At 46.7% G+C, this 22,284-nt stretch overlaps 3 protein-coding genes and 2 long non-coding RNA genes across 16 annotated transcripts; 1 reads left to right on the top strand and 4 right to left on the bottom strand.

Moving 5' to 3' along the window:
* Positions 1–35: 35 nt before the first annotated feature.
* On the bottom strand, positions 36–6,762 carry apaf1 (apoptotic peptidase activating factor 1). Of its 3 annotated transcripts, none has more exons than XM_085902332.1 (28): positions 6,585–6,762; positions 6,242–6,397; positions 6,002–6,178; positions 5,775–5,934; positions 5,512–5,703; positions 5,251–5,440; positions 5,045–5,157; positions 4,852–4,983; positions 4,525–4,763; positions 4,281–4,448; positions 4,084–4,215; positions 3,908–4,021; positions 3,663–3,847; positions 3,468–3,594; positions 3,277–3,402; positions 3,070–3,210; positions 2,848–2,973; positions 2,631–2,777; positions 2,423–2,551; positions 2,228–2,353; positions 2,026–2,154; positions 1,835–1,960; positions 1,630–1,755; positions 1,437–1,562; positions 1,243–1,368; positions 1,036–1,161; positions 820–966; positions 36–754 (listed from the first exon to the last, which is right to left on the bottom strand). In XM_085902332.1, the coding sequence occupies exons 2-28, from the start codon at positions 6,245–6,247 to the stop codon at positions 608–610; spliced, it is 3,783 nt and encodes a 1,260-aa protein (XP_085758458.1). In that variant the 5' UTR covers positions 6,248–6,397; positions 6,585–6,762; the 3' UTR covers positions 36–607. The 3 variants fall into 3 exon arrangements, with proteins under 3 accessions (XP_085758458.1, XP_085758459.1, XP_085758460.1); XM_085902333.1 differs by having other exon boundaries at positions 5,512–5,700; XM_085902334.1 differs by lacking the exon at positions 6,242–6,397.
* A 372-nt stretch (positions 6,763–7,134) lies between these two features.
* Positions 7,135–12,329, bottom strand: tcp11l2 (t-complex 11, testis-specific-like 2). The gene is made up of 10 exons (XM_085902828.1): positions 12,094–12,329; positions 10,398–10,573; positions 10,180–10,312; positions 9,439–9,559; positions 9,145–9,368; positions 8,943–9,079; positions 8,697–8,869; positions 8,437–8,618; positions 8,193–8,365; positions 7,135–8,118 (listed from the first exon to the last, which is right to left on the bottom strand). Exons 2-10 carry the CDS (start codon positions 10,564–10,566, stop codon positions 7,856–7,858), a joined length of 1,575 nt encoding a protein of 524 aa, XP_085758954.1. The 5' UTR covers positions 10,567–10,573; positions 12,094–12,329; the 3' UTR covers positions 7,135–7,855.
* A 340-nt stretch (positions 12,330–12,669) lies between these two features.
* scyl2 (SCY1 like pseudokinase 2) lies at positions 12,670–18,778 on the bottom strand. 3 transcript variants are annotated; one of them, XM_085902000.1, is made up of 19 exons: positions 18,659–18,778; positions 18,237–18,552; positions 17,425–17,621; positions 17,199–17,356; positions 16,969–17,113; positions 16,749–16,898; positions 16,452–16,673; positions 16,273–16,389; positions 16,070–16,195; positions 15,822–15,998; positions 15,537–15,659; positions 15,319–15,432; positions 15,114–15,246; positions 14,918–15,036; positions 14,742–14,842; positions 14,607–14,673; positions 14,435–14,512; positions 14,238–14,360; positions 12,670–14,134 (listed from the first exon to the last, which is right to left on the bottom strand). In XM_085902000.1, the coding sequence occupies exons 3-19, from the start codon at positions 17,599–17,601 to the stop codon at positions 13,565–13,567; spliced, it is 2,700 nt and encodes an 899-aa protein (XP_085758126.1). In that variant the 5' UTR covers positions 17,602–17,621; positions 18,237–18,552; positions 18,659–18,778; the 3' UTR covers positions 12,670–13,564. The 3 variants fall into 3 exon arrangements, with proteins under 3 accessions (XP_085758126.1, XP_085758125.1, XP_085758127.1); XM_085901999.1 differs by lacking the exon at positions 18,659–18,778 and having other exon boundaries at positions 18,237–18,589; XM_085902001.1 differs by lacking the exons at positions 17,199–17,356; positions 17,425–17,621; positions 18,237–18,552; positions 18,659–18,778 and having other exon boundaries at positions 16,985–17,113.
* LOC147040356 (uncharacterized) lies at positions 18,352–21,466 on the top strand. Of its 4 annotated transcripts, XR_015063093.1 has the most exons (6): positions 18,352–18,520; positions 18,743–18,792; positions 20,413–20,565; positions 20,813–20,894; positions 20,977–21,051; positions 21,130–21,466. It is a non-coding gene; the product is annotated as an uncharacterized LOC147040356 (long non-coding RNA). The 4 variants fall into 4 exon arrangements; XR_015063094.1 differs by having other exon boundaries at positions 20,413–20,894; positions 20,980–21,051; XR_015063092.1 differs by having other exon boundaries at positions 20,413–20,894; positions 20,977–21,047.
* On the bottom strand, positions 20,390–22,077 carry LOC147040355 (uncharacterized). Of its 5 annotated transcripts, none has more exons than XR_015063088.1 (9): positions 21,799–22,071; positions 21,693–21,725; positions 21,552–21,595; positions 21,362–21,405; positions 21,095–21,299; positions 20,974–21,016; positions 20,806–20,914; positions 20,623–20,726; positions 20,390–20,546 (listed from the first exon to the last, which is right to left on the bottom strand). It is a non-coding gene; the product is annotated as an uncharacterized LOC147040355 (long non-coding RNA). The 5 variants fall into 5 exon arrangements; XR_015063089.1 differs by having other exon boundaries at positions 21,095–21,194; positions 21,799–22,070; XR_015063087.1 differs by having other exon boundaries at positions 20,806–21,299; positions 21,799–21,929; positions 21,986–22,077.
* Positions 22,078–22,284: the final 207 nt, after the last annotated feature.

Below are 22,284 nucleotides of genomic sequence, written 5' to 3'. Positions count from 1 at the left end.
ATTGACCTTTTTGGAAAAGTTTCAAGTCAAACACATTGCCGCTGAAGTTTGTTTTATTTGTGCAATTAGCGTAGCAAATAATAATAAATTACTTAATGGCTCATTAAGTACAGTACTTGTATTCATAGATCCTGAGCAGACAATAATGTTTTTTTACATGATAAAATACATGCAACATTTAAAGCACCAATCCGAAGAGCACATTGCGGAAATAACATTACTCGGACACGTATCATTCTGATTCACATTTTTATCCTATCTCCCTACAACTCATTAATTCTTTGAAATATCATAGCAAGGAAAGAGGCACCAACTATTAATGCGTTCTAAGAAAGATTGTCAAGTGTATGCGCCGTTGTAAAACATGCTGATTAGAAAAAGATTTGTGTACAAATGGAAAAAGAACCATGACAAACATCACAGCACTGGTTAATGCACTTAACGGGTTGTTGCGGCTCAGAAAAATCTCAAAATGCAAAGTTACAAAAAAAACAGTGGTCTTAATTCTCAATGATTTAAAAATCTGATGGAAGTAAACATCTTGACGCACCTTGTGCAGCGACTCGCTCTTGTGATGCTGGTGAGTGCAAGTAAAACGCCGCCATCATCACACCACCCTCTGGAGGATGTAGAGGATGCCGACGTTGTCGATGGTGACGAACGTGGAAAAATCGGGAGACACGTGGACCTTCTTCAGCGCGCTTCCTGTCGGGTTGAAGGTCTGCAGAGCTTCGCCTTTGTCCACGTCCCACCACTGGACGAGATGACAGATGAGCTACGGAAGCGTAAAACGTTTGCAGTGGCGAGTGGCCGTCGTACCTTAACGTATCCGCCCGTGGACACCAGGAGGGAATCGTCCGGGGAAAAATGCAAGTCGGTCACCCAGCCTCCGTGCAACGAGTCTAGCCCGTCCTTTCCGGCCCGTGAGCATATCTTCAGTAAGGAGCCTTCTGCAACACTCCACAGCTGTTCAAGTAAAAAAATAAAACATGAGACACGGCCGGTATTCCTGGATGAAGGGCTAAAAGAACCTACCCGGATCTCGCCTCTGTCGTCCCCCGTCGCCAGTAGTCGCCCGTCCCGGGAAAAGCGGCAACTCCGGACGCAGTCTTGGTGCCCGCAGAGTATGTGGACACAATGCCAGGACTCATATTGCCACACCTTCAATGTCATGAAAAAAAAAAACATTCAGAGAAAAAAAAAAAAGTATGGAAGAGCACAGTGTGGCGTTAAAGCTCGGACCTTGGCAGTTTTGTCCGCAGAGGTGGTGGTGAAGAAACGTCCGTCCGGGGAGACGTGACAAGACAAAATGGCTCCCCGGTGAGCCTCGATGTGCTGCAGCTCCTCGCCGCTTTCCAGGTTCCACACCTGAGCGAGAGAAAGAGCCAAGTACTGTAATTTTCTGAGAAGATTTTTTTTTTTTAATGAGTTCTTACCTTGACTGTGCCATCAAAGGAGCAGGACAGCAGTCGCGTTCCAGCCGGCGACAGCAGAGAGAAGCATCGCACTTGCTCTTTGTGCCCCCGCAGCACCAAGCACTCGAGCGACTGCCACTTCCACACCTGCACACGCAAACGCATCAGCAATGGCAATCCGAGGGCAGGGCGAAGAGGAGACGAGGGTGCCCACATTGATGGCGGTGTCCTCGGATGACGTGATGAGCGTTTGGCCGGCGTGGAAGAATTGACACTGCAGTACCGTCTTGGTGTGACCCAGCAGGGTGGCGAGAACCTTCCCGGAGGGGATGGACAAAATCTGCGCAAACAAGAAATAACACCGACATTTATGTGACTGTCACCTGAACCGCGGAATGAGATCCAAACGTGTAGGATACCTGCACGGTGCCATCCTCGGTGCCAAAGGCCACGGCCGAAGGCTTCGAGCAGAAACACGTGCATCGGATTCGCGATGGTATTTCCTCGGACTGAAAGATCAGCGAACCCGCTCTGCCGGCCCACACCTCCAAAGCACACCACGCAGTCAGTCAAGCTGTCAATCAAACTGCCACGACCGCCTCCGACTAACCTGCAGTCTGTTGCAGTTGTCCGCAGCCGAAACCATAAACTCGCCGTCTTCTCCAGGATGAAAGAAAGCATCCGAGTCTCTCTTCAGGCGCACTGCCGAGGTGATGTGCACTTGATTTGTTTCCCATAGCTACAAAAATAAAAAAATCATTTTATTTTGACAGTTTCTGTACATCATTGACGTAACCCTGAGCACGACTCACTCTGACGGTCTGGTCGTCGGAGCACGAGAGAAGCTGTGAGCCGTCGGGGGAGAACTGGACTCGCTGGACCCAACTCAGGTGGCCACTGCAGTCGGCCATCTTTTTATTTTCCTCCAGGTCCCACAACTGCAAGACAGGTTTTAGACTTCACTTTTGGGTGGGATAAATTGAAGTTTCTCAAATTAAGTCTCGTACCTCCACCGCGTAGTTGGAGAAGGCAATGGCCAGCAAGTTGCTGGTAGGACACACGTCACAGTACTGCACCATACTCAGCCGCCCCGTTCGGATCTCTAACAGCATCTGCAACGTCTCCACGTCCATCACCTGCCGCAAAAAAACAAACAAAAAACACGACACTTGAGAAACGCAATCAACATTGATGCCATTGATGATGCTCACTCACCAAAATGGCGCTCCTAATGGCGCACACCACCCGCTTGCCGTCGCCCGTCCACGTGCTGCACTTGACTGGAACCTCCTCGCCGGCGTCTGCGCACCACTCCCGCACGTTGATGGTCTTCCACTCGTTGGCGGAGGACACCTGGAAGAGCTGGAGTAGGACACATAGCATTCAAGCATCTTTGCTTGAGAGGTGTGACTGACAAGAAGACATTTAACACCTTCACTGTGCCGTCATTGGAGGAGGTGGACAGATAAGTGTCGTCGGGGGAGAAACAACAGTGGTTGACCGGCTCAGTGTGGCCAAACATGGTGTTCTGTGAAGAAGGCTTGTTCAGGTTCCACAGCTGAAACAAGGCAGAAATGCGTTCATTTCACAACACCCTCATTGCAAGTTACAAGCATGGTCAATGAACGAATGAAACTACTGTATATTCATTCACCTTGACGTTCAAAAAACTGTCGTTGGAGCAAGTGGCCAGCAGGAGGCGCCGTGGTGTGTTGGTGAACTGGCAGTGGTTGACCTGCTCCTGGTGTTCCACCTCAAAGACCCTCAGCAGCATGCCGCTCTCCGCGTTCCACACCTAAAATTTGACGCAGCCATTCAAAATGAAGGCAATAAAGTCATGAAATCAATTTTTCATTTTTACCTTGACTTTTCTGTCACTGGAGCAGGTTGCCAGTAGACGGTCGTCAGGGGAAAAGGCACAACAGAGAATCTCGTCATCGTGGGCTTGGATCTCGATCAGCTTCTCGCCGGACGTGCTCCTAATAACCTAACAGCGTGGAAGGGAAATATGAGGAAAGCGTGACGCTATTTGTATCACTTCCAATCAGGTACCTTAAGTGTCTTGCTGGCTCCGCAGGAGGCGATTTTTGCTCCATCGTGGGAGAAGCAGGCAGCGTAGACGGAGCCCTGGTGCGGATGGATCACCAGCCGGGACAGACTCTCCACGCTGCTCTCATTTCTGGACCCGGAGACAAATTGATGAAAACCCGTCCCGACAATGTGAAGGAGGCACGTATGTTTGCTTACAGCCAATCAAAGTAGAGCATCCCATTTTTGGCCCGCTCCTGCGCCTGCCGCAGAGCCTGCTTGTAGACCTCCGAGACCTGAGGCTGCGACAGAGCCAATTGGACCACGTCAGGGAACGGATTCTGCTCCAGCTGGTGCCCGTTGAGCGACAAAAACTCTTGGAAGTGACCGCGCACATTGCTATTCTGCAAGAGAGGAGGTTACCTCAGTTACTCGAGCCATCCTCCATTTTGGATGTTGCTTACCTTTTTGTCCAAGATGGGTCCGTATTCCACAAAGTCATTTATAAGATGAGCTGGACCCAGTATCTGGGCCTTGTGGGCTACCCAGTCCAGTGAGAACATGAGCGAGTACAGCTCCTGGGAAGGGAAGAGCACCTTCAGGAATATGGACTCAACTCCCTAAACTGCACCTTTGTTACCTGGCGGAGATTGGCTTTGGCCATATGGTAGGTCAAGAACCGGATCCAGTAGAGGCATTCGTCGTCCTTGGAAGTGGGCGGAGCTTGGCTGTAGTGCAGCTGGTACTGACGCACCACTTTGGTGTGAAGGTTCTGCAGCACAAGCACACGCGTGTCACTGAAAGTGAACCTTTTTTCGACTTGCCTTCTATACGGACCTCGAGTTGGGCCCGATTCTGCTCCACCAAGAAGTCGAGTTGGAGGTCGTGGAGGTAGTATAGATGAGGTTTTCTGTGATTGTCCACAAACAGAAGGGACTTGTTGACAAACTCCTCCAAGATGTCCTCCACCTCCTCGGGCTCCAGATCCCACAGGATGGACAACACCTGGAGAAAAAGCACCAGAACAAGATGTCGTTTGGATCGGTTCTGATTTCTAAATGAGCCTGGTAAGAGTTTTCACCTTAGCGGGAATTTTGACGTCGGGCTCCAGCACGGCGAGGTCTCGGTAGAGCTCGCGGTGCTCGTCGGGCAGCACCTCGATACTGGCCGCCATGGCCTGGTCCAGCGCGTCGTAGTCGTACGACGACGACTTGCGGATGCGCTTGAACTGTTTCTGCTGCAGCTGCCGCAGGTAGTAGCTCCAACGGTCAGGCTTTTCTTTCAGCAGCGCGCCGATCAGGGAGACCACCAGCGGGGAGCCTGAAGCAGAACAAAGGCGTCAGAAAAGCAATCTTTTTTTTTTTTTTTTGGTCATGATTTGCATGCAAGAATCGGGATTGCGACATACCTTTACATTCTCTCACGATGCTCCGAGCTTCCTCAGGCAGACCTTCTAGTGCACTTTTAGTGTACAGGGCGAGAATCTCCAGGGCTTTGTTGTCTTCCAAACCACTCTCAACCTCAATGACATATTTAGCACCTGAAAAAGCGTTTTTTTTTTAATATACACAAGGTGGTTTGGGAATTACAGAATCACTTACCGCTCACTGAGTCGGCGAGGCTTCTATTCCTGGTGGTCAGAAGTATGCGACAGTGGATATCGAATGACTTGAGCACCGTGCTGTCCCAGATGTCGTCGAGAATCAGCAGAGATCTGGAAACCAACAAGCAGACACGCGCAAAATCCTCAAGGAATACTTCAATGTGATTATATGTGGCACAAATTATTTTCAAATCTAATTTTCACCTGGGGTATCGGCGCAAAACAAGGAAGCGCAAACGTTCCTTGGCCTCGTCCAGGGAGGTGGGAGGACGCTGGAGGGACTGGGAGTCCAGGCTTTGCTCCAGACGAAAGCACAGCGCTTGGATCTTTACCAGCAGGTCAGCTTTGTCCAGCTGGCCGATGGAGAGCCAGTGGATGCCTCCTGGGAAGCAGTCTATGGCACCAAAAGAAAAATAGAGGATATCATCTTCAAATCAACGAGCGAGAGACCCAGGAATGAATCACCTTCAATCAGTCCCTGATCTCGGACAGCTTCCGCCGCCAGCACGGATTTTCCCGAGCCGGCCATGCCGAACACCGTGACCCATCCCGGTTCCTTCCGGAGATGGCGGAGCTTCTCCCGGATCCGGTTGATCATCTCTGGTCGGCTGACGAAAACCACAGGCCTCTGAGGGACCCCGCCTGCACTCAGAACTACTTGGACCGATAGAAAAAGGAAGGAATGGTCACACCCGTAGTTCAAGTTTTCAACTTCTGCTAATTCTCACCATCAGATGTGCTATTGGAACCAGGAAGGTCGCCATGAAGCATATTGGCCAAGTCGTAGTATTGCTCGTTGACGAGAGCATTATAAAATGAGATAAAAGCATTGTTGTCCTTCTTGAGTAGCAGTTCCAGGAGCGCCTCTGCCTGCTCTTTCGTGCTAGGCTGCAGAATGACACAAAATCAGCACATACTTCAGCAGGGAACGTTTTTATTTTTTAATCCCACCAACCTGTGCGCTGATACTGTCCTCCTCTTCTCCGCTCAGCACACCGTCGCTGATCATGTGATCCATCAGGTAGGTGGGCTTGATGTCCTGTTCCAGGTTGCGGCGAAAGCGAAGCAGGCTGCTTCGCGCGCCTTCGTCCAGCATCATTGACGACCATATAGGAACTTGTTGGAGAAATTCCTGCAAGAGACACCCAAGTTGACATTTTTGTAATGAGTAGTAAAACTAATCAGAAGCACTGACCTTCATTTAGAGGGCAAATTTGAGGTTTTCTTTTCAATAAATAATAATATAATACTCTAAAAAGTATTTTTCAGATTTTAGGTGTGGTTTTTCTGGTGTGAGGTCTTAGGTAATGTTTCCAAGTAAAATACAGATTTTGTCTTGAAACAGGAACATCTTTAAATGAGAAAACACACACACAAAAAAAACACTTTTGCCAACACTTTCAAAATTACATTTACTGTGTATATAAAGTAGACCTCAAATTTCGAACTTCAAATCGAAACTCTCACTGCATGTCAAGACAAGTTCCCCCAGCACCTGAGCTAAGAAACAAAGAAAGTAACGGCGGAAGGATACTTACGATTGTCTTCTTATCTCTACGTGGGAGAATTAATGTTCAATTGAGTATAACTGTAATTGAAAGTAACAAAATAATATAAGAAGTGCCCAAAAGTACGAATTTACGATTCCTTGCGTCCACGGCCTTCTTCCTGTTCGACTTGCCCGGCAGGAGGTGACCAATAGTGTGGCAGAATCAAACCACGTGACGTATGAGGTCACCCGTTCTCCTTGTTTGTAACTGGGCAGACTGCTGGTGCCTTTAAGAACACATTGTTTGGTAGGAAAATTGAGTATTTGTTTACAAAATGACAATACGTATATACATCGAGAAAATATTTATTTCATCAGTAATTATCGGCGAAACAAGTCAAAACAATGACATTTATCCATTTTTACTTAATAGTGTATATTCAGCAATGTGTTTTTTTTAATTTTTTTTATTATAGCAAGCCAATGAAGTAATCTCACAGTATGCAAATACAAATTGCCCTAAAAATGAATTCCTAAGTAGCTATTGCAAAAATATTCAAATATCTAAAACATTATGTAAAACTATATACACGCTTGCATCAATTTAGTATAATTTTTACTTTTATTAAATGAAGTGTAGTACAGAAGAAAACAGCACTTTTTTTTTTTTTCCATGTAAACTTCAGTAAAGATCAATAATTGCTGTTTTTGTTCTGTTTTATCTTTGGATCCACACTGGACAACAATCCCTCTGGAGGTTTTGTGTCTGTGTCCACGCAGGTTCGATCAAGCCAATGCAGGAATACGATAAAGGGCCACAGTACCGAGCCATGTAACAAACATCACCAATCACACAAAACTAATATAATAAATTGATCTATCACACAAACAACTGGAAAATTATCCTACAGTTACATAAGCAAAAATGATGAACACAAAAATGCACTCGTGCACAAAATATAAAAAAAAAATCCCTAATATTTTCAATACCTTCTTTAAGCGGTGGAGAAGTTTGTCGTATGATATATATCGAAAATGTTAAACAGTCATGATGTGTTATATATACACCTGTGTTGCTACTCTTCTAAATATAGGAATCTGCTTTAAAAAGGTGGCGCAAGTAGAAATCATAATGACAAATATTTTGCTCATCTATCTCTGTATTCATTCATAATTATCAATTCATTGTCAAACTAAAATTTCCTTACTTTGGGGAACAATTTTAAACTTAACATGTGCCTTGGCTGTTGGGAAAACACTGTACTGTAAGTAAACGCTTCACTGACAAAGTGTAAAACAACAAAACGGGAGGTCGCAGGTTCATTCGGAGGCAACGGTGTCCTTAGGAAGCGAAGACGACGCCGATGGTGGCGACGGGCTGTTGGCGAACATCAACTTCCTGATGATGTCGGCGTAAAAAGGTCCATACACCGCCTTGTTGTAGTTGACCAGAGAGAGGAACCTGGTGGCCAGCGAGACCAACTCAGAGTGGATGGCGGAGAGGCCGGCGGGCGTTTGCTCCAGTTTGGCTTGAGGTTTGGGATCGCAAATGAGCACCGTGAAGTAGTGCTGCACACGGTCCTCTGCGGACGGAGCGAAACATTAGGACATGGACCCGGTCAGGGAGAGAGGAAACATCCGGAACGGATGTACGTACCGACGAGAGTACGGATGGGGTTGTTCTTGTGGGCGATGCCGCAGATTTGGCCTGTGAGGGTCGCCTGCAGCGCGGGGCTAAGCGTGGGGTAGCCTCTCTCCGCAAGAGACTTGTTCAACTCGCTACAGATCTGAGCGCTGACGCCCACTAGCGCCTCCTGCAGGTTAAAAGTCCTGCAAACCATAACAACAAAACAGAAGTGAGAGGGTGGTTTAGAAAATCTCAAGCGTACGCGTACACTCACGGGTTGTGCATGTGGTCGAGCAGCACGGCCGTCATCCTTTTGAGGCGCTCGGACAGGACCGCCACGCCTTGGACGGGCCCGCCGACGGTGCTGTGGACGATGAGCAGAACCTCGTTGACCGCTTGCCAGCGCTTCAGCTGCGACTGCACCTCTCGCAAGCGAGCCTCGTCCGTCATCCACGTCTATACGTGCCAGAAAAAAACAATTTCACACATTATTCTGTTGCATTCAATTTTAAAACGATTGAAATGTCCGCTCACCTCTGGGAGTGCGTGCTTAGAGTAGTCCCACATGAGGATGTGTAGGAAAGCCGCATTGAGGACTTGGAAGGGTCCAGGCAAGCACGGTTGTCCTTTTCCCCAGTTGCTCGGCATGGTGAACAGAAGCTCCTCAAAGGTCCTTTTGATCCAAGCGGCGGTGTTGTCCAAAGCACCTGAAGGTGACACAGGAGACGTCAAACACGGATGTCCTCACTTCGGTGGACGTTTTCTTCGCAGTCCACTCACCGGGCGTCTTGTCCAAGATGCTCTGAAAGGTCGCCCTCTCGTACTCCACGCTTTGCTTCTGCATGACGGGCCGCAGGTTGTTGATGGTCAGGTTCACAAAGTCGGCCTTCATCAGGTCGATCACGCGGAAGATCTCCCTAGTGGACGTTGAGCTGGCATCAACGGGGATTCTTCGCAGGAGACACGCACGGGGGTGTTTTACCTGAAGATGGTCACAATGTTGTCCGTGCTGTCCTTTAGCTTCTTGATCTCCTGGTCGCGGATGGGCGCGCACAGCTTCCCCATGACGCCGATAATGTACGAAGCGAGGCCCGCGATGTCCACGGCGTCGTTGTCCACCTGCTGCCTGATCAGGTCCATGTCCAGCACCTCCAGGATTTGTGTCCGCATGCGGTTGGCGCCGGGGTTGAGGAAGGATAGCAAAACCTAGCCGGCCAAGTGTAACCTCAGCATTTTTTTCTGTCTTTTATACAATTTTTTTAAAATAATTTTGTACCTCTCGGATTTCCTCCAGCAGCTTGATAGCCTGCTGGTACTCGGGCGGGTCGTCATTCAACTCTGTCTCTAGGATGTCCCAGAATGCCTTGTGGACGTTGTCGCGGACAATCTTCCATAAACTAAAAACACAGGAAATGAACATTGCTCAACTTTATTATTATCTTTTGAGTGCTACACAATCCCTAGCAAGAATGTGACGATGGAAGCTAGTACCTTTGTCAACTTTTAACAGTAAGATATATAAACTATGAACAACTGCCTTTGTCGTGCTCAACTAAGAGTCCAAAAATGTGTCCGGGAACACTAATGATGTTGTTTCGACTGAGTCACAAAGTCACAAATCTAGGTGTGCTATTATTCTATTATGTATGTGGCAACAGGTTTACTGGAGCTTCCACAAACTAGTAGAAGTGGTTTGACATTGTTCTGCCTGTCGCAGCATGTCGCGAGCAGAGATATGAACAAATATTAAACAAAGAAGCTTTTTAGACCATCCATCCATTACCTGAACTGCAATTAATTAAAATTAGGTACTGTAGTTGGGAACCGTTGTTTCAGTTTCCCGCACAACATTGAAAGTTGTTTTCTCAACTTATACGATTTGTTTCAACTACTACTTTCCAGGAGAAGAGAGCAAGCAGCCCCGACTTGTTCCACGACGCAGTGCAAATATTTATGGGTGGCGTGAACCCAAATGAGCGAGGATAAACGTTGACAGCTTTACAAGCGTGATGACAACCTGTCCTCGGGCAAGGTGTTGGGCTCCAGGTGGAAGTTGCGGTTGACGACTATCTCGTGGAACAAGCTGAGGTTGGAGAGGTCTCTGGCGGAGCCCATTACCTCGTCCAGGGTGAGCATCTTGGGAGGGCTCGCTGGTAGAGGTCCCACAGAAAGTTTTATCTCCACTTCCACATTGACACGTTTAAAAAAAGCCCATAAAACGTTGTAGGCACTCACAGGACGGTGAGCAGTGCTTACTGCAGCCATCGCTGGTGAAGCTCTCGCGCGAGCAGTCGGTGTCGCTGGCCGACGTGGTGCTGTCGCAGCGCCCCGACGACGACTCCCCGTCGCTGCCCTGCTCGTCGCCGCTGGAGCCGGAAGACGGACGCTCGTTGTTCAGAGGCATCTTCAAACTGCGAGGCAGAGTGTGCGTTTTCATTACAAACCCTTAAGTCAGCCCATCGCCATGGAAACGGTTGCTATATGATGCAAGCCGGAGTTCAAAACAAAACAACGATACACTAACAGCAGCTTGTTTTCAATGGGAATGAGATCAAATGTCTCCATGGCAATGCTGGAAAGCGAAGGGCTCCTCTACTCCAGTTACATTGGAGTTGTTCTCAAAGTAAAAGTGTGACAAAAAAATATTCCCTCGATGCAGCAGGCAGCTAAGAGGATGACATAAGCTCAACCCCACTGACTGATTTTAAGAGCTACGATTATCTGGATTATCTGGGAAAACGAAGTCTTCATTAAATGTGCACCATGTTATCACATCACGTTACTATTTTTTTAAAATTTATTTTAGAATCCATTTCCACAATTAGACAGCTGTCTAATATTATCTAAGGCCCACTGGAGTGCTCGTTCTGCTATCTGGAGCTAAAAATGAATGCCTACTCCCACTTTGGTTTAAAGATAGCACTTGTAAGGTGGGGGTCGTGTGTGTGTGTGTGTGTGTGTGTGTGTGTGTGTGTGTGTGTGTGTGTGTGTGTGTGTGTGTGTGTGTGTGTCCGCTGTGTGGTTCATTACATCATCTGCACGAGAAGATAGCTAGGTCACATAAAAAAGCAGCAGGCCAATTTCCACGGATTATCCAGAGTGCTTCCGGATTTGAGATTATTTCTGGCATGCGCGCTTCCTTCACGACGTATCAAAACAACAATATTTTTCTATTCTTGAGACTATTGGGAGTCTTATTTATACTTCACACGTTTACCTGCAGTCTGTGGGAGAAATTATGTCATCAAATATCTACAACACTGTCGAAATGAATGTATATTGGATGAATTTCACGAGCAAAAGTGTAGGAAAGATATAGAATATCGTATAGACTCATTTGTGCATGGCTAGGTTGTAAAGTGTCAGAACAAAGAGGTCCAGATTGCTGCAGCACAACGTAAACAAAACAGTGGAGAAGGAGGCGGGCCTTAGTTGGATGGCCACTCCCCATTGGCTAGCGCCGCCCGTCGATCATCCCTACATGGAAAATCTTTGGTTCCGAGCACAGCACATGGACCAAAAAAATATCCAGACACGCGTGAGAACATGGTACACGTGATCTGCAATCACGCTCCAAACAAGAACAAAAGCTATTAACGTATTTTCAAATAATAATTTAAAACAACTAACATTTATTCATCAAGCCATCGGGACACTTTTGTTGTTTACATTCTCGCCTGTTGTTTTTTTCTGTTTTTTTTTTTTAAAGTTATACACACTGACTGTATAATTATGCGTCATTTTCATACATACACAAAAACCCACTTGTAATTTCGGTCAGGTTTATATGAAATAAACACAAGCTACTGCCAACTCGACGATTCTACCACAGTTCTCACAATGTGCACAAAACTCGCATTGGAGCGAGGGAACAAACAAATGCATGGTTAAAACACGTACACAATAAAGTGCATTAGTAGTGTGTTCTTACCTTGATTAAGTCTCCCGAGTAGGAGACTAGTAAGAAATTGTTGCCTTGTGAAACGAAGTTTGGTTGCTTCCTGTTTTGCAAGCTTGACGATTTAAAGGTCCTTCGACACTTCGGAGGAGCTTGAGGACATAAGGACGAAACCATTTGTGACACGCAGGGTGAGACTTAAGAACACCCGCAGAAAGAGAAGTCCAGACTGTCATCGATTCCATAAATTATTAACAGTATTAATAGGAAGGTACAATAATAATAATAATATATTAAATATGTACTGCGCATTTTGACCTGAAGTCAAAAACATGCCAGATAAGACTACTGTACTCCCCTTGGTAAAATGGTACGCTCCCTTTGGGTTCATGTATGAGGTTTTTGTTTACGGATGTGACTTCACTAAGGAATAAAAAATGACAACTCTCGTCATCGTAGGAGACTTTATTACAAATTTACGCATTCCTTTTTATTGTACGTAAACGAGTTAAGATATGATTGTCATGATTATGTGATGTGTGAATTGCAAATGGCAGTTAGGCGACTTTACTTTACCCCATCACAAAAAATAAATACACACTCCCGAACGATTGTATATTTTCCTTTATATGTACACGTTTTCATTGAACCACCTCAGATCATTATGAAATCACAGATAACACACAAATGCCAACAGTAGAGTTTTGGGAGATGCAAAATTGGAATGACCAGAAGCTTTTAATGGAAACACAAAATTATCGAAGAGTATTTAATGAGCTGTGTGGCCAATCAGTCCAGTATGAACCATCACAAAGAATCATTAATATTGCACAAGCATCATCACCTAAGGCCTCTCAAATTCTCTCTCACACGCAAGTAAAACTGTAGAGGAGCATCCAATTAAAACGTTTTTGAAAAGTGCACAGAACTAAATAGATTGACTTCACTTACTATTTAAAATTGAAGATGTGTAAAAACAGGAATCATTTGAAGACAAAAGCTAAAATGGTCAAAATTGGGAGGAGGAAAAAAAAAAAAAAAGACAATCAATACAAGTTTAACCCTGTAAGGCACAAGAGCCTACAATGCACCTTGTTAGCATTAGCATCTAGCTACAAGTGATACTTCAGTCATACTGCATTTAAAAGAAGTGGAAATGGAAATGGGTGTATTAGGTCACTGCTGCTGCAGACTGTTACCATGGAAGCAGTCCTGGAAAAAGTTCTCACTTCCCGAATGCTACACGTCCAGCTACCTCCCTCCCGGATGTCTTCAAAGAGTCTGAATAAGGTAACTCTGATTCAAAAAGTAACTTCTCGACTCCCATGTGCACCCCTTAAGAACATCAAGTAGAAAAGAGTAAGAAACCCACAGCTTTGTAGAAGACAGCATACAAGAAGTAACACGTTGCCCTTCAAATACAAATGAGGTGCAGAATGTGAGCGCGATCAAAAATAGACACAGCAAAAGTGGACTTTTCCTTTCTACTTCACATTGGATCTTTTCAGCCAAATAAGTCTTTCAGGTCGGTGTTGGCGGACGTACCGTGCTTCAGTCCGCTTTGGTTGGCGCCAGCGGGAGTTTGAGAGAAGTTCTGCGGGCTGAAAAAAGGGTTCGCTTGCATCCCGAATCCCGCCGACGGAGCCCCCTGCAAAGCGGGCTGAGCGTTCTGCCCCGGAGAGAACTGGCCCAGCCAAGGGGTTCCGCCTAAGGGCGCCATTTGGTTGAGGGAGACTTTGGGCTTGTTGGATGTGAAAAGGTTGTCTAGCGCTGACATGTTCATCTGGCCTTGGTTCTGCGCCAGGGCGCCAAAGTTGGGGGTGCTGGTGGTGGAGGCCATGCCGCCACCGTAGACGGCGGAACCTGGCGGCCTCATGCTCCTCCCAACGCCCGCCGCAGGAAAGCCCGTGGCCGGGTTGAAGCCGTTGGACACCGGGGGGCCCATGGAGGAGGAGGAGGGGAAGGTGGACATGGCGGCGGGCGCCTGCGACATAGGTGCTCGAGGCGTGTTGCTCAAGGACATACTGTTCAGTGACGCCATGTTAGTGAGCAGGCTGCTGGTCAGATCTTTTGCCTGGAAAAAAAACAAAAAAAGGACAAGAAATAGAGTAGTAGAATAATCAGTGTCAAGGAAGTGTGTTGAAGTGATAGATTGCAAAAAAAAAAAAAAAAAATACCTGTGAGTTGGCAGACGTGGTCGGTTTGATACTCTGTGGCGCCAGTGGCTGCTGACTCCGCAGTTTGGCCGCCTGCTCCTGCTCCTTAGCCAGTCGCTGCTTCTCCTCCAGAGTCAGAGACATCTAAAGACAGCGTTGACAAGTTGTTGATGACCAGATGTTCGTAAAAAGAAGAAAAAAAAAAGTGGTCATCTTACTCTATTAGGCTGCGGGGGTGCCGCCGAAGATCCGTTCTCCTTGCCGTTCAGCCCCGTGCTGCCGAAGATGTCATCGATCTGAAGAAAAAAAAAAAAAACAGAATTGTGCGTTGATTCTAACAATAAAATCATTTAGTAACATTTCTTTCTCTGTACCGGGAAATAAACTCACCTGGTGCGACGACGGCGGGCCCTTGGTCTCCTCTGAAGGCTTCTCTGTGCCGGAGATGTTCAAACTCCTGACGGGAAGCAATTTTAGAGGAAGAAGGCCGCTTATTGTGTTGTCAACATTTGAAATGTAAATCACCTCTGCTGCTCCTGCATGATGTGCAGCTGCTCCAGTTTGGTCTTGTGCTCGGCCTCCATGCGGCTCAGCATCTCTCGGATGACCACCATGAACGAATTGAACTGAAATGAAAAATACATTTAATGACTGAAACTTTGATTTTACACTAAAAACACACACACAAAAAAAAATCCTACCTGATTAAGGTTGAGGTTGTTGTCAATGCTAAGTGAAACCAAGTACGGCAGAGTCTTGGCAGCCAGGTTCTCCTTGGGGATGCCCAGCTTCTTGTGACTGAAGGTGCACTTGTAGATTCCTAAAGAGGTGACAGTGAGGTGGCGTCCCTCAAAAAAAAATAAAAAAAAATCAGGAAGCTGAGGATTAAAAGCTCACCCAGGATTCCCATGAGCACCGCCGGCTCCCTGGAAGGGATCTGCTGCAGGAAGGGCAGGATCTCATCAATGACAAACCATTTGTCCATGTATTCCAGGATCTTCCCGAGACACACCAGCGAGTTGACGCGCACCTACGCGGACACGGGAAGGGAAACGTCACGACGGGCTCGCGTGTGTTTCCGGTCGAGCGGAAAAAGACTTACGGCGAGCGAGGACGTCTGCAGGCAGGCGGACTTGATGCGAGGGATGAGGGAGTTCTTGATGGAGGGGTAGTCGATCAGGTTGATGAACGTCGGGATGATGTTGAGGCACAGCTCCTGGAAGACGGCGCAGCACATAAATCGGGTCAAACTCCAAACAACTATTTAAAGAGCACTGCAGGAATCGTCCCGCTATGCTAACAAAGACACAAAATGGCCACCTGGATCTGGACAGAAGGTGCTTCCAGGGCTCGGTAAACCATCGGCAGCACGCAGTTCTTGATGTCCTCGGCCGGCGTTTTGGTCAAGAGCAGGTCCATTTTTTGCAGGAAGATCAGCAGAATCTGCATGGGGGCACAGGCGGGAGTTAGAAAAGCACTTCCTGTGCAAGAAGGTCAAACACTGGCTGAGCACCTACCATGTTACTAGCCTTAAGAAGCATGGGAGGAGATAGAAAGACACGTCGGATAAAGAGACGATGGAATGTGTGTATGTGTGTGGTCTACCTGGATGGGCTCCTGCTGCTTGAAGACGGGCGTGAGGTCGGGCAGGATGAAGCGGACGTACTCGTCCTTGGTGCACTCCTCGGCGATGAGCAGCACGTTGGGCAGCACGAAGGGGACCATGTCCGGGTTGACGAACTCCGAGGTGAGCGAGGGAAGGATGCGGTACACCACCACTCTCTTATGGAGACAAAGCGGCAAGTTTTCATTTCGCCGTGTCGATTCTCATGACGTCGTTCATCTAAGTTTACCTTGGGGAGTTTTGGCAGGACTTTGGGGAGGTTCTTGTAGAATTGTGACTTCTGCAGATTATCTCTCTGGAAGAGCGAGTCAAAGTACTGCAGCGTCATCGCCCCCACGTCGTCAAAAAATCGAATCTGTTTCAGTCAGACGGGAGAAATTTATTAGACGGGCGCGAGACGAGGACGATGCGGTATCAGGCGCCGAGGCCGACCTTGGTCATCTGGTCGGCGTCGGGGCGCACGTCGGGCGTGACGCTGAGGAGCATTTTCACATGGTCGCGCACCTCCTCTGGGATCTTGTTCAACAGCGCCGGACTTATGTTGGTGAGCTGCGACCAAACCAAACCGTCAGTACGTCAACCACTTTGCGTGGTCATTCCTCGGCGGTCACCTGATCCAACTGCCGGCTGAAGCTTTTGAAGATGTCGTGCTTGTTGACGGCGAAGACGGGCTTGCCCTCGTTGAAGATGGCGTGCGTCACCACGCCCAGCGAGTACATGTCGGAGGCCGTGTCGCAGCTGACCGACAGGATGTATTCGGGCGCCAGGTACTCGGGGTTGGGCAGGCACAGCGGCGGCAGGTTGGGTTCCCATTCCTTACACGAGTATTTGGGCTGGCGACAAAATTCGTCTTATGATTTGAACTCAATTAGAAAAATGGAAAGTGGATTGCGTCTCTTTTCACTCACATCAGTGTCTGACGGGTTGCTGGATGAAATACTAAAATCAAAGCCCATAATTTTCCACGATCCACTCTTATTGAGAATGATGTTCTCCGGACACAAGTTCCCGTGGACCATCTTTACTCCACTGTGCAGGAAGGACAAACCCTCCGAGATCTAAAATGACAAAAGGAGATTCAAAGACCCAATTTTGAATCCGCTAGCGTTTGAGGATTTTTCCTCTCACCTGGAGCAGGCCGTACTTGGTTTCCACGTCGTACAACTTGTACTCCTTGATGTCGTTGGGCACGGGGCTAGGCAGGTTGTCCCAGTGGCCCAGCACGTTGGACAGACTGGCGAAGACCGGCTCCGTGCAGAAGGCCAGGCAGTCTCTGGAGAAGAGACATTGAAACATTTTCCGATGGGCAGAACCTGAAGAAAGTTATAACGATAACAAAAACCAAACGGGTAATTCACCGAGACTCTTCCAGAGGATGCTGAACGGTCAAGAGACGGGGGTGTCGCAGTCGGGTCAGCTGTTGCACCCCTCGCTTCAGGGAGTCCAAGATTTGGTCCTTGTCAAACTTCTGGTACTTGTCAATCATCTTCTTATCAAAAACGAATACGGCCACTTCCTGGAAATGCCCCAAAACATCCCGTGAGCATTTCTATTTCTACGACGGAGTGGTATCATAGGACGCACCTGCTTGGTGGACTTTTTAGTGCCGTTGTAAATCCTCCAGCACATCCCCGGACCGCCGCTGGCGATGTGTCGGCCCACTTCGAACTCTCGCGTGACCGGGTTGCCCATGACGGCGCTCGTGACGTCGGCCGTCACTTTGGTGACGGTGCTCTTCAGCTTGTTCAGCATGGACTCCATGTTGAGGCTGGAGCGGGCAGCTGGAAGGAAGAACGGTGCCCAGCTCGTGTTAGGTGAGTTGAACACACCGAGCATCATTTATAGAAATGTCTTTCAGCTACGTCTCGCCAAATAAGGCTTTCAAAACGATTGAAAAGGGAAGTTGATGCCAGGTTACGCAACGATAAGTCGGAAAGAAATTGAATAAATGTTGATGTCACTGTGCAGTGGGCTAAATTGAGCATCTTATTTGATGGAGGAAGACATGAATTAGAAAATGAGCCTGTACAATATTGTCCTTTTGCAATCACTCGGAAATCGAACAAGAAATCAATCCGAATGCATGCCAGAAAAATTTTCCAGTGGTAATTTAAATAAATCACGTAAGTAGCATTATTGATGACGAGCTCGTCGGGGCTAGGACAGGTGACCCCCTGGGTTGCTTACAACAGCAGCTGGCTGACATTTGTACAACCCGTGAAATGAAAGCACACTTTGAATAGGTGATTAAATATTTCTATTTAACATCCCTGGAGTGATTCACCGACCGCGGCAGTCGTGAAGCGAAGCTAACTAGCTGACAATGCGCAGTAACACCGAAGTCGTAACGATCAAGAGTCGCCAACTGTCATTTGGTCTCCCTCGCGGTAACTTACACGAATGTAGGACAAGATGTCTTCAGGTGACTCCTTGGGAAAAAGTCCACTCCCCGAGGAGCGATGTCACTGGCGTGAGCGACTCACAGCCTTCATGTTTTCTTTCACGTAGACTGCAGAATGTGCTAGCATGCTAGCACGCTAGGACGTCTGACAATGCTACTTCCGGCTTTGATGGACCAAAGCTGACGTCACGGATGTCTCACTATTTTGCAATACTCCAAAGAAAAGAAGCCCATGAATAAGGAAATGTCTCGTATCGTATGGTTCCATCGTATCGTTAGGTAATGTCAACTCTTTCCAAGCTCTCGATTTACTGTACACATGTAAACAATGACATGAAAGGAGAATAATTGTTAGTCAGTGGAACTCGCTCGCTCTCGTGAAAAAGAGGTGGAGCTTTAGCTAGCACGCTTACTCACCCACTGACAAGTAGCATTGTCAATCAATGGATAATGAACCAAAGCGTTTGACTTGAACGTTGTTTTTCCATGTCCAACTTGAAGACTGGAAGTTCCACGTCGGCTGCTGGTCGTCTATCTGCATATCTCGAAAGGTACCTCTCCATTTTTCATGTGGCATTATGCCTCTGGTTTGCCTCCAATCTTAAATGTAGAAGGTCGTGTCATCTATGACTTCAAATATTTGGCGTCCAAAATGTTTGCAATTTAATTCGTCATTTTCTAAATGAAAAATGTCCTGTTGATTATTTGGGCCACAGTGAAAAGAAACAAAATAATTGCTCTACAATGGTTTAGTTATATGTCAATGTAAGAAGTATAGTTTGGAAAAATGTACTTGCATTTGAACTTAACAAGTCTATTTTTGATCATAGTTGGCACACATGAAAAGTGAAATTGTACCACTTTGTTCTTCTAAAATATTTCAATGTAAAAAAGAAAAAAATGTGTTAGTTAGTTGGTAGTGTTTATGTGCTTGAGGAGCTGATGTCATCTTGTCATGGCACACCAGGGAGAAGGTGAGCACATGCAAGCAGCTGACATCTCTCACAAAACCTAAGTGCCAGGTACTGCACAATATCATCATCACACTCGTCTGGATGTGTATTTTCTTGACATTAATGCAAACCAAGTTAGTCAGAAACATGTCTTTAACTCACTTGGTTTGCATCAGTGTCATGGAAAAACTTGTCCAAAAGTGAGTGCAGTACCTGGCACTTGGGTTTTGTCCCAGTGAGAGATGTTTGCACTGTTTGCATGCGCTCACCTTCCTAAGTAAGGAAGCACACATCAAGCAGTTCATCTGCTTCCATGCAGGCAGGCAGGCAGGGCCTTTTCAAACTGCTTTTCTATTCAATAAATCGTTCAAGTGGAATGTGAGTCTTTGTGATTTATGAGCAAATTGGCTCATTTGAAGTCTCTCATGCTTGCTGGTCACTGCATTGACTGCAAAGTACTGTTTGAAGTCTTGAGTTGGCCACTTCCAAAACCTAAGTGTCCACTACTAAGGACAAAGTGAAGTTTTTAAGTTTTCAGCACTCCTGAGTTGAGCGTCACTGCAACAGAGCCAAGTCTTTGCTGCTTCTCTCTGTCTGTGTCCACATGAGTCAAAGTGATGCAATTGCAGTCACTTTGAGAGAAGCAGTCAAAGACTTGGCTCTGTCTGGTGGCGGAAGGCAAACGCTCAACTCAAAGCTGAAAAGAACTTTCCAAAACCTAAGTGCCACTTTGCCCGCCTCCAAGCTCTGCCCAAATTCAGCCTGGCCAATCACGGCTCGGCTCCTAATTTGCATAACCACGCCCACTTTTCAGCAGCCAATCAGAATGCAGCATTTGCACACCCGACCAATCAGATTGCTTCATTTTTAGGAAACCACGCCCACTAAATCCCCAACCAATCAGAAATCACTTCATTTGCATATCCACGCCCACTTTTCAGCCAACCATAGCCTTTCATTCCCGTAGCTCCACCCAGTTTTAGAGCTCTCAGCCAATCATAAAGCAGTATTCCAGCCAAACTCCTCCCCCTTTCTCAAAATATTTCACCAGGAAAAAAAAAAAAAATTCCAGAAATTTTTTTGGGTGGGGGTAAAAAAAAGAAAATAAATTTGTGGGTTTTTTTTTTTTAATTTTGATTTCAAGTTTAAGTTGTGATGTTTGAAAATGAAGAGTTGAAAGTTTGTGTTATTTGTAATAAAGCTTTATTTGTTTTGCAGAGTAAACATTCAGTCACAACAAAGTAACAAGTTGGATGGCAGTCTGCTCGTTGCAGAGTGGTGAAGCGGTTGGCCAGAGAGACTGGTCGTGGAAGTGGTCAGCCAGTGGGACAAGTGTTACTCCATGCCTGGACCTGAGACAAAAAGAGATTGGCAAGTAAAAAGCTAAGTCAAAAGTTTGTGCAGAAAATGTTTGGGCATGAAACATACCAGTGCGCAAGTGAAGTATTATAGAGTATTGCAAGCTGCATGACCAGGAAGCTGATTTTGTTCCTTGCTGCATGACCCAGGAAGTTGATTTGGTTGCTTGCTGCCTGTCAGAAAATTAGAGAAAAAAACCCCCATTGGAATAAAGATAAGATTGTGCAATGAGGAGCATTTAAAGTGACTCACTTCTTAGGTTGCCTTAAGTAAGTAACGAGGAAACCAAAGTGGTGCTGGTATGAGGCTTCGCTCTGGTCCTCAGCTTCAGCTGTAAGCAGGTACTTGATGGTGCTTCACACTGGACACACCCAAAAAAAAAAAGTCATTCAAATTTTGAAACATGTTTGCTTCTCTTACCAGCAGAGGGCTCTTCAGGCAGATTTTCTTACTGGAAACTAATCTGCAGGAAGAGGCAGGCATACAAAAAAAAGGCAGGTCAGTGATTTTAAACAATGCCAAGTTTGTATTAAGTTGTCACCTGTCAACATGTCTGACAAGAGGTTGATGCCACAGGTTCAAAACTTTGTAGATCTTCACCAGTAGATCCATGCTGCAGACACCATGTCTTTTTGCCCCACCTGGTGGACAAAGGAAGGAAGAACATGCTGAAATGTTTGACACGTGTTTCATCAGTGAGGAATGGAGGGCAGCGCCGGACGTCTCTCCAACCACAGCTTGCTGCTCTGAAAGACACGGTAACGTTACAACCATTCTGCTTTTCCATTTTCAGCAAGAGTAGACCTACCTGCAAGTGTCTCATGAAGCCATGCAAGGCGGCCATCTTGGAGCCTGCAGACAAAAGAACAAATGCTTGATTTAGTCAATTTGCTAATAAAGATATTTGACCATTTTGCAGTCAATCTGCTCCCTCTGTTCCAGATGCAGGCCTGTGGACAGAAATAAGACTTTTAGAAGCAGTCGATTAAAAGATTTACCTTTAAAACGCACAGAAAGTCAGTCGGCCATGACGGCGTCGCACCTGCGGACAGAAAGCAGAAAATTAACACGAATGCATCGAAATATTCGAGTCATTCATTCGCTGGTGGATTTATGCAAACGCTGCTTTGTCTACTTACCTCCGTCCAAACGGCGCTGTCGTCTACACGTTGCTAAATGTTGGTGCAAAAAAAATAGTGTTAGTCGTCGTGCGTGCTTGAGTTTGCAAAATGTAGATGTACTTACCCGCTTCAATAGTTTGCTTGCACGCCAAATAAATGCGTTTTGGTGGTCGTTGAAGACGCTATCCGCTAACGCTAGCTTCTGCAAACTCTTTAGCTTGCAAGATGAAAGCACGCCCAAAGTGCAAGTTGACGCTGAAAGAGAGCAAAAGCAGTTCGTTTGAAAAGGTTAACTCAAGTTGAACACTCACCTTGTCACTTTTAAATGCTGTTGTGCAGCAGGTGGGCCAGAGCAGCGTGGCGCTCGCTGTCAGAGGAGAATGACCGGATGAGCGTCGCGTTCTTGACGCCTTTTATAGTCTATTTGTGATGACGTCATCAGTAGCAAAAAAAAAAAAGATTCAAACACGCACTCAGTAAAGTGGAGAAAAACTGCTTTGTCGGCGGTTACTGGCCTCGAACCAGCGCTGCAAACTTCGAAGTCAATGACGTTATCCCCTCGACCATTGTCCTGTGGCTGTTGGACCAGGAATTTCTTCTATTATCCCAA

The sequence above is a fragment of the Syngnathus leptorhynchus genome, chromosome 21 (genome assembly GCF_054491065.1).
Source record: "Syngnathus leptorhynchus isolate UIUO chromosome 21, UIUO_Slep, whole genome shotgun sequence".
Lineage (NCBI taxonomy): Eukaryota > Metazoa > Chordata > Actinopteri > Syngnathiformes > Syngnathidae > Syngnathus > Syngnathus leptorhynchus.
The sequence above is the reverse complement of the archived record's forward strand: the minus strand, read 5'-3'. Positions and strand labels throughout refer to the sequence as shown.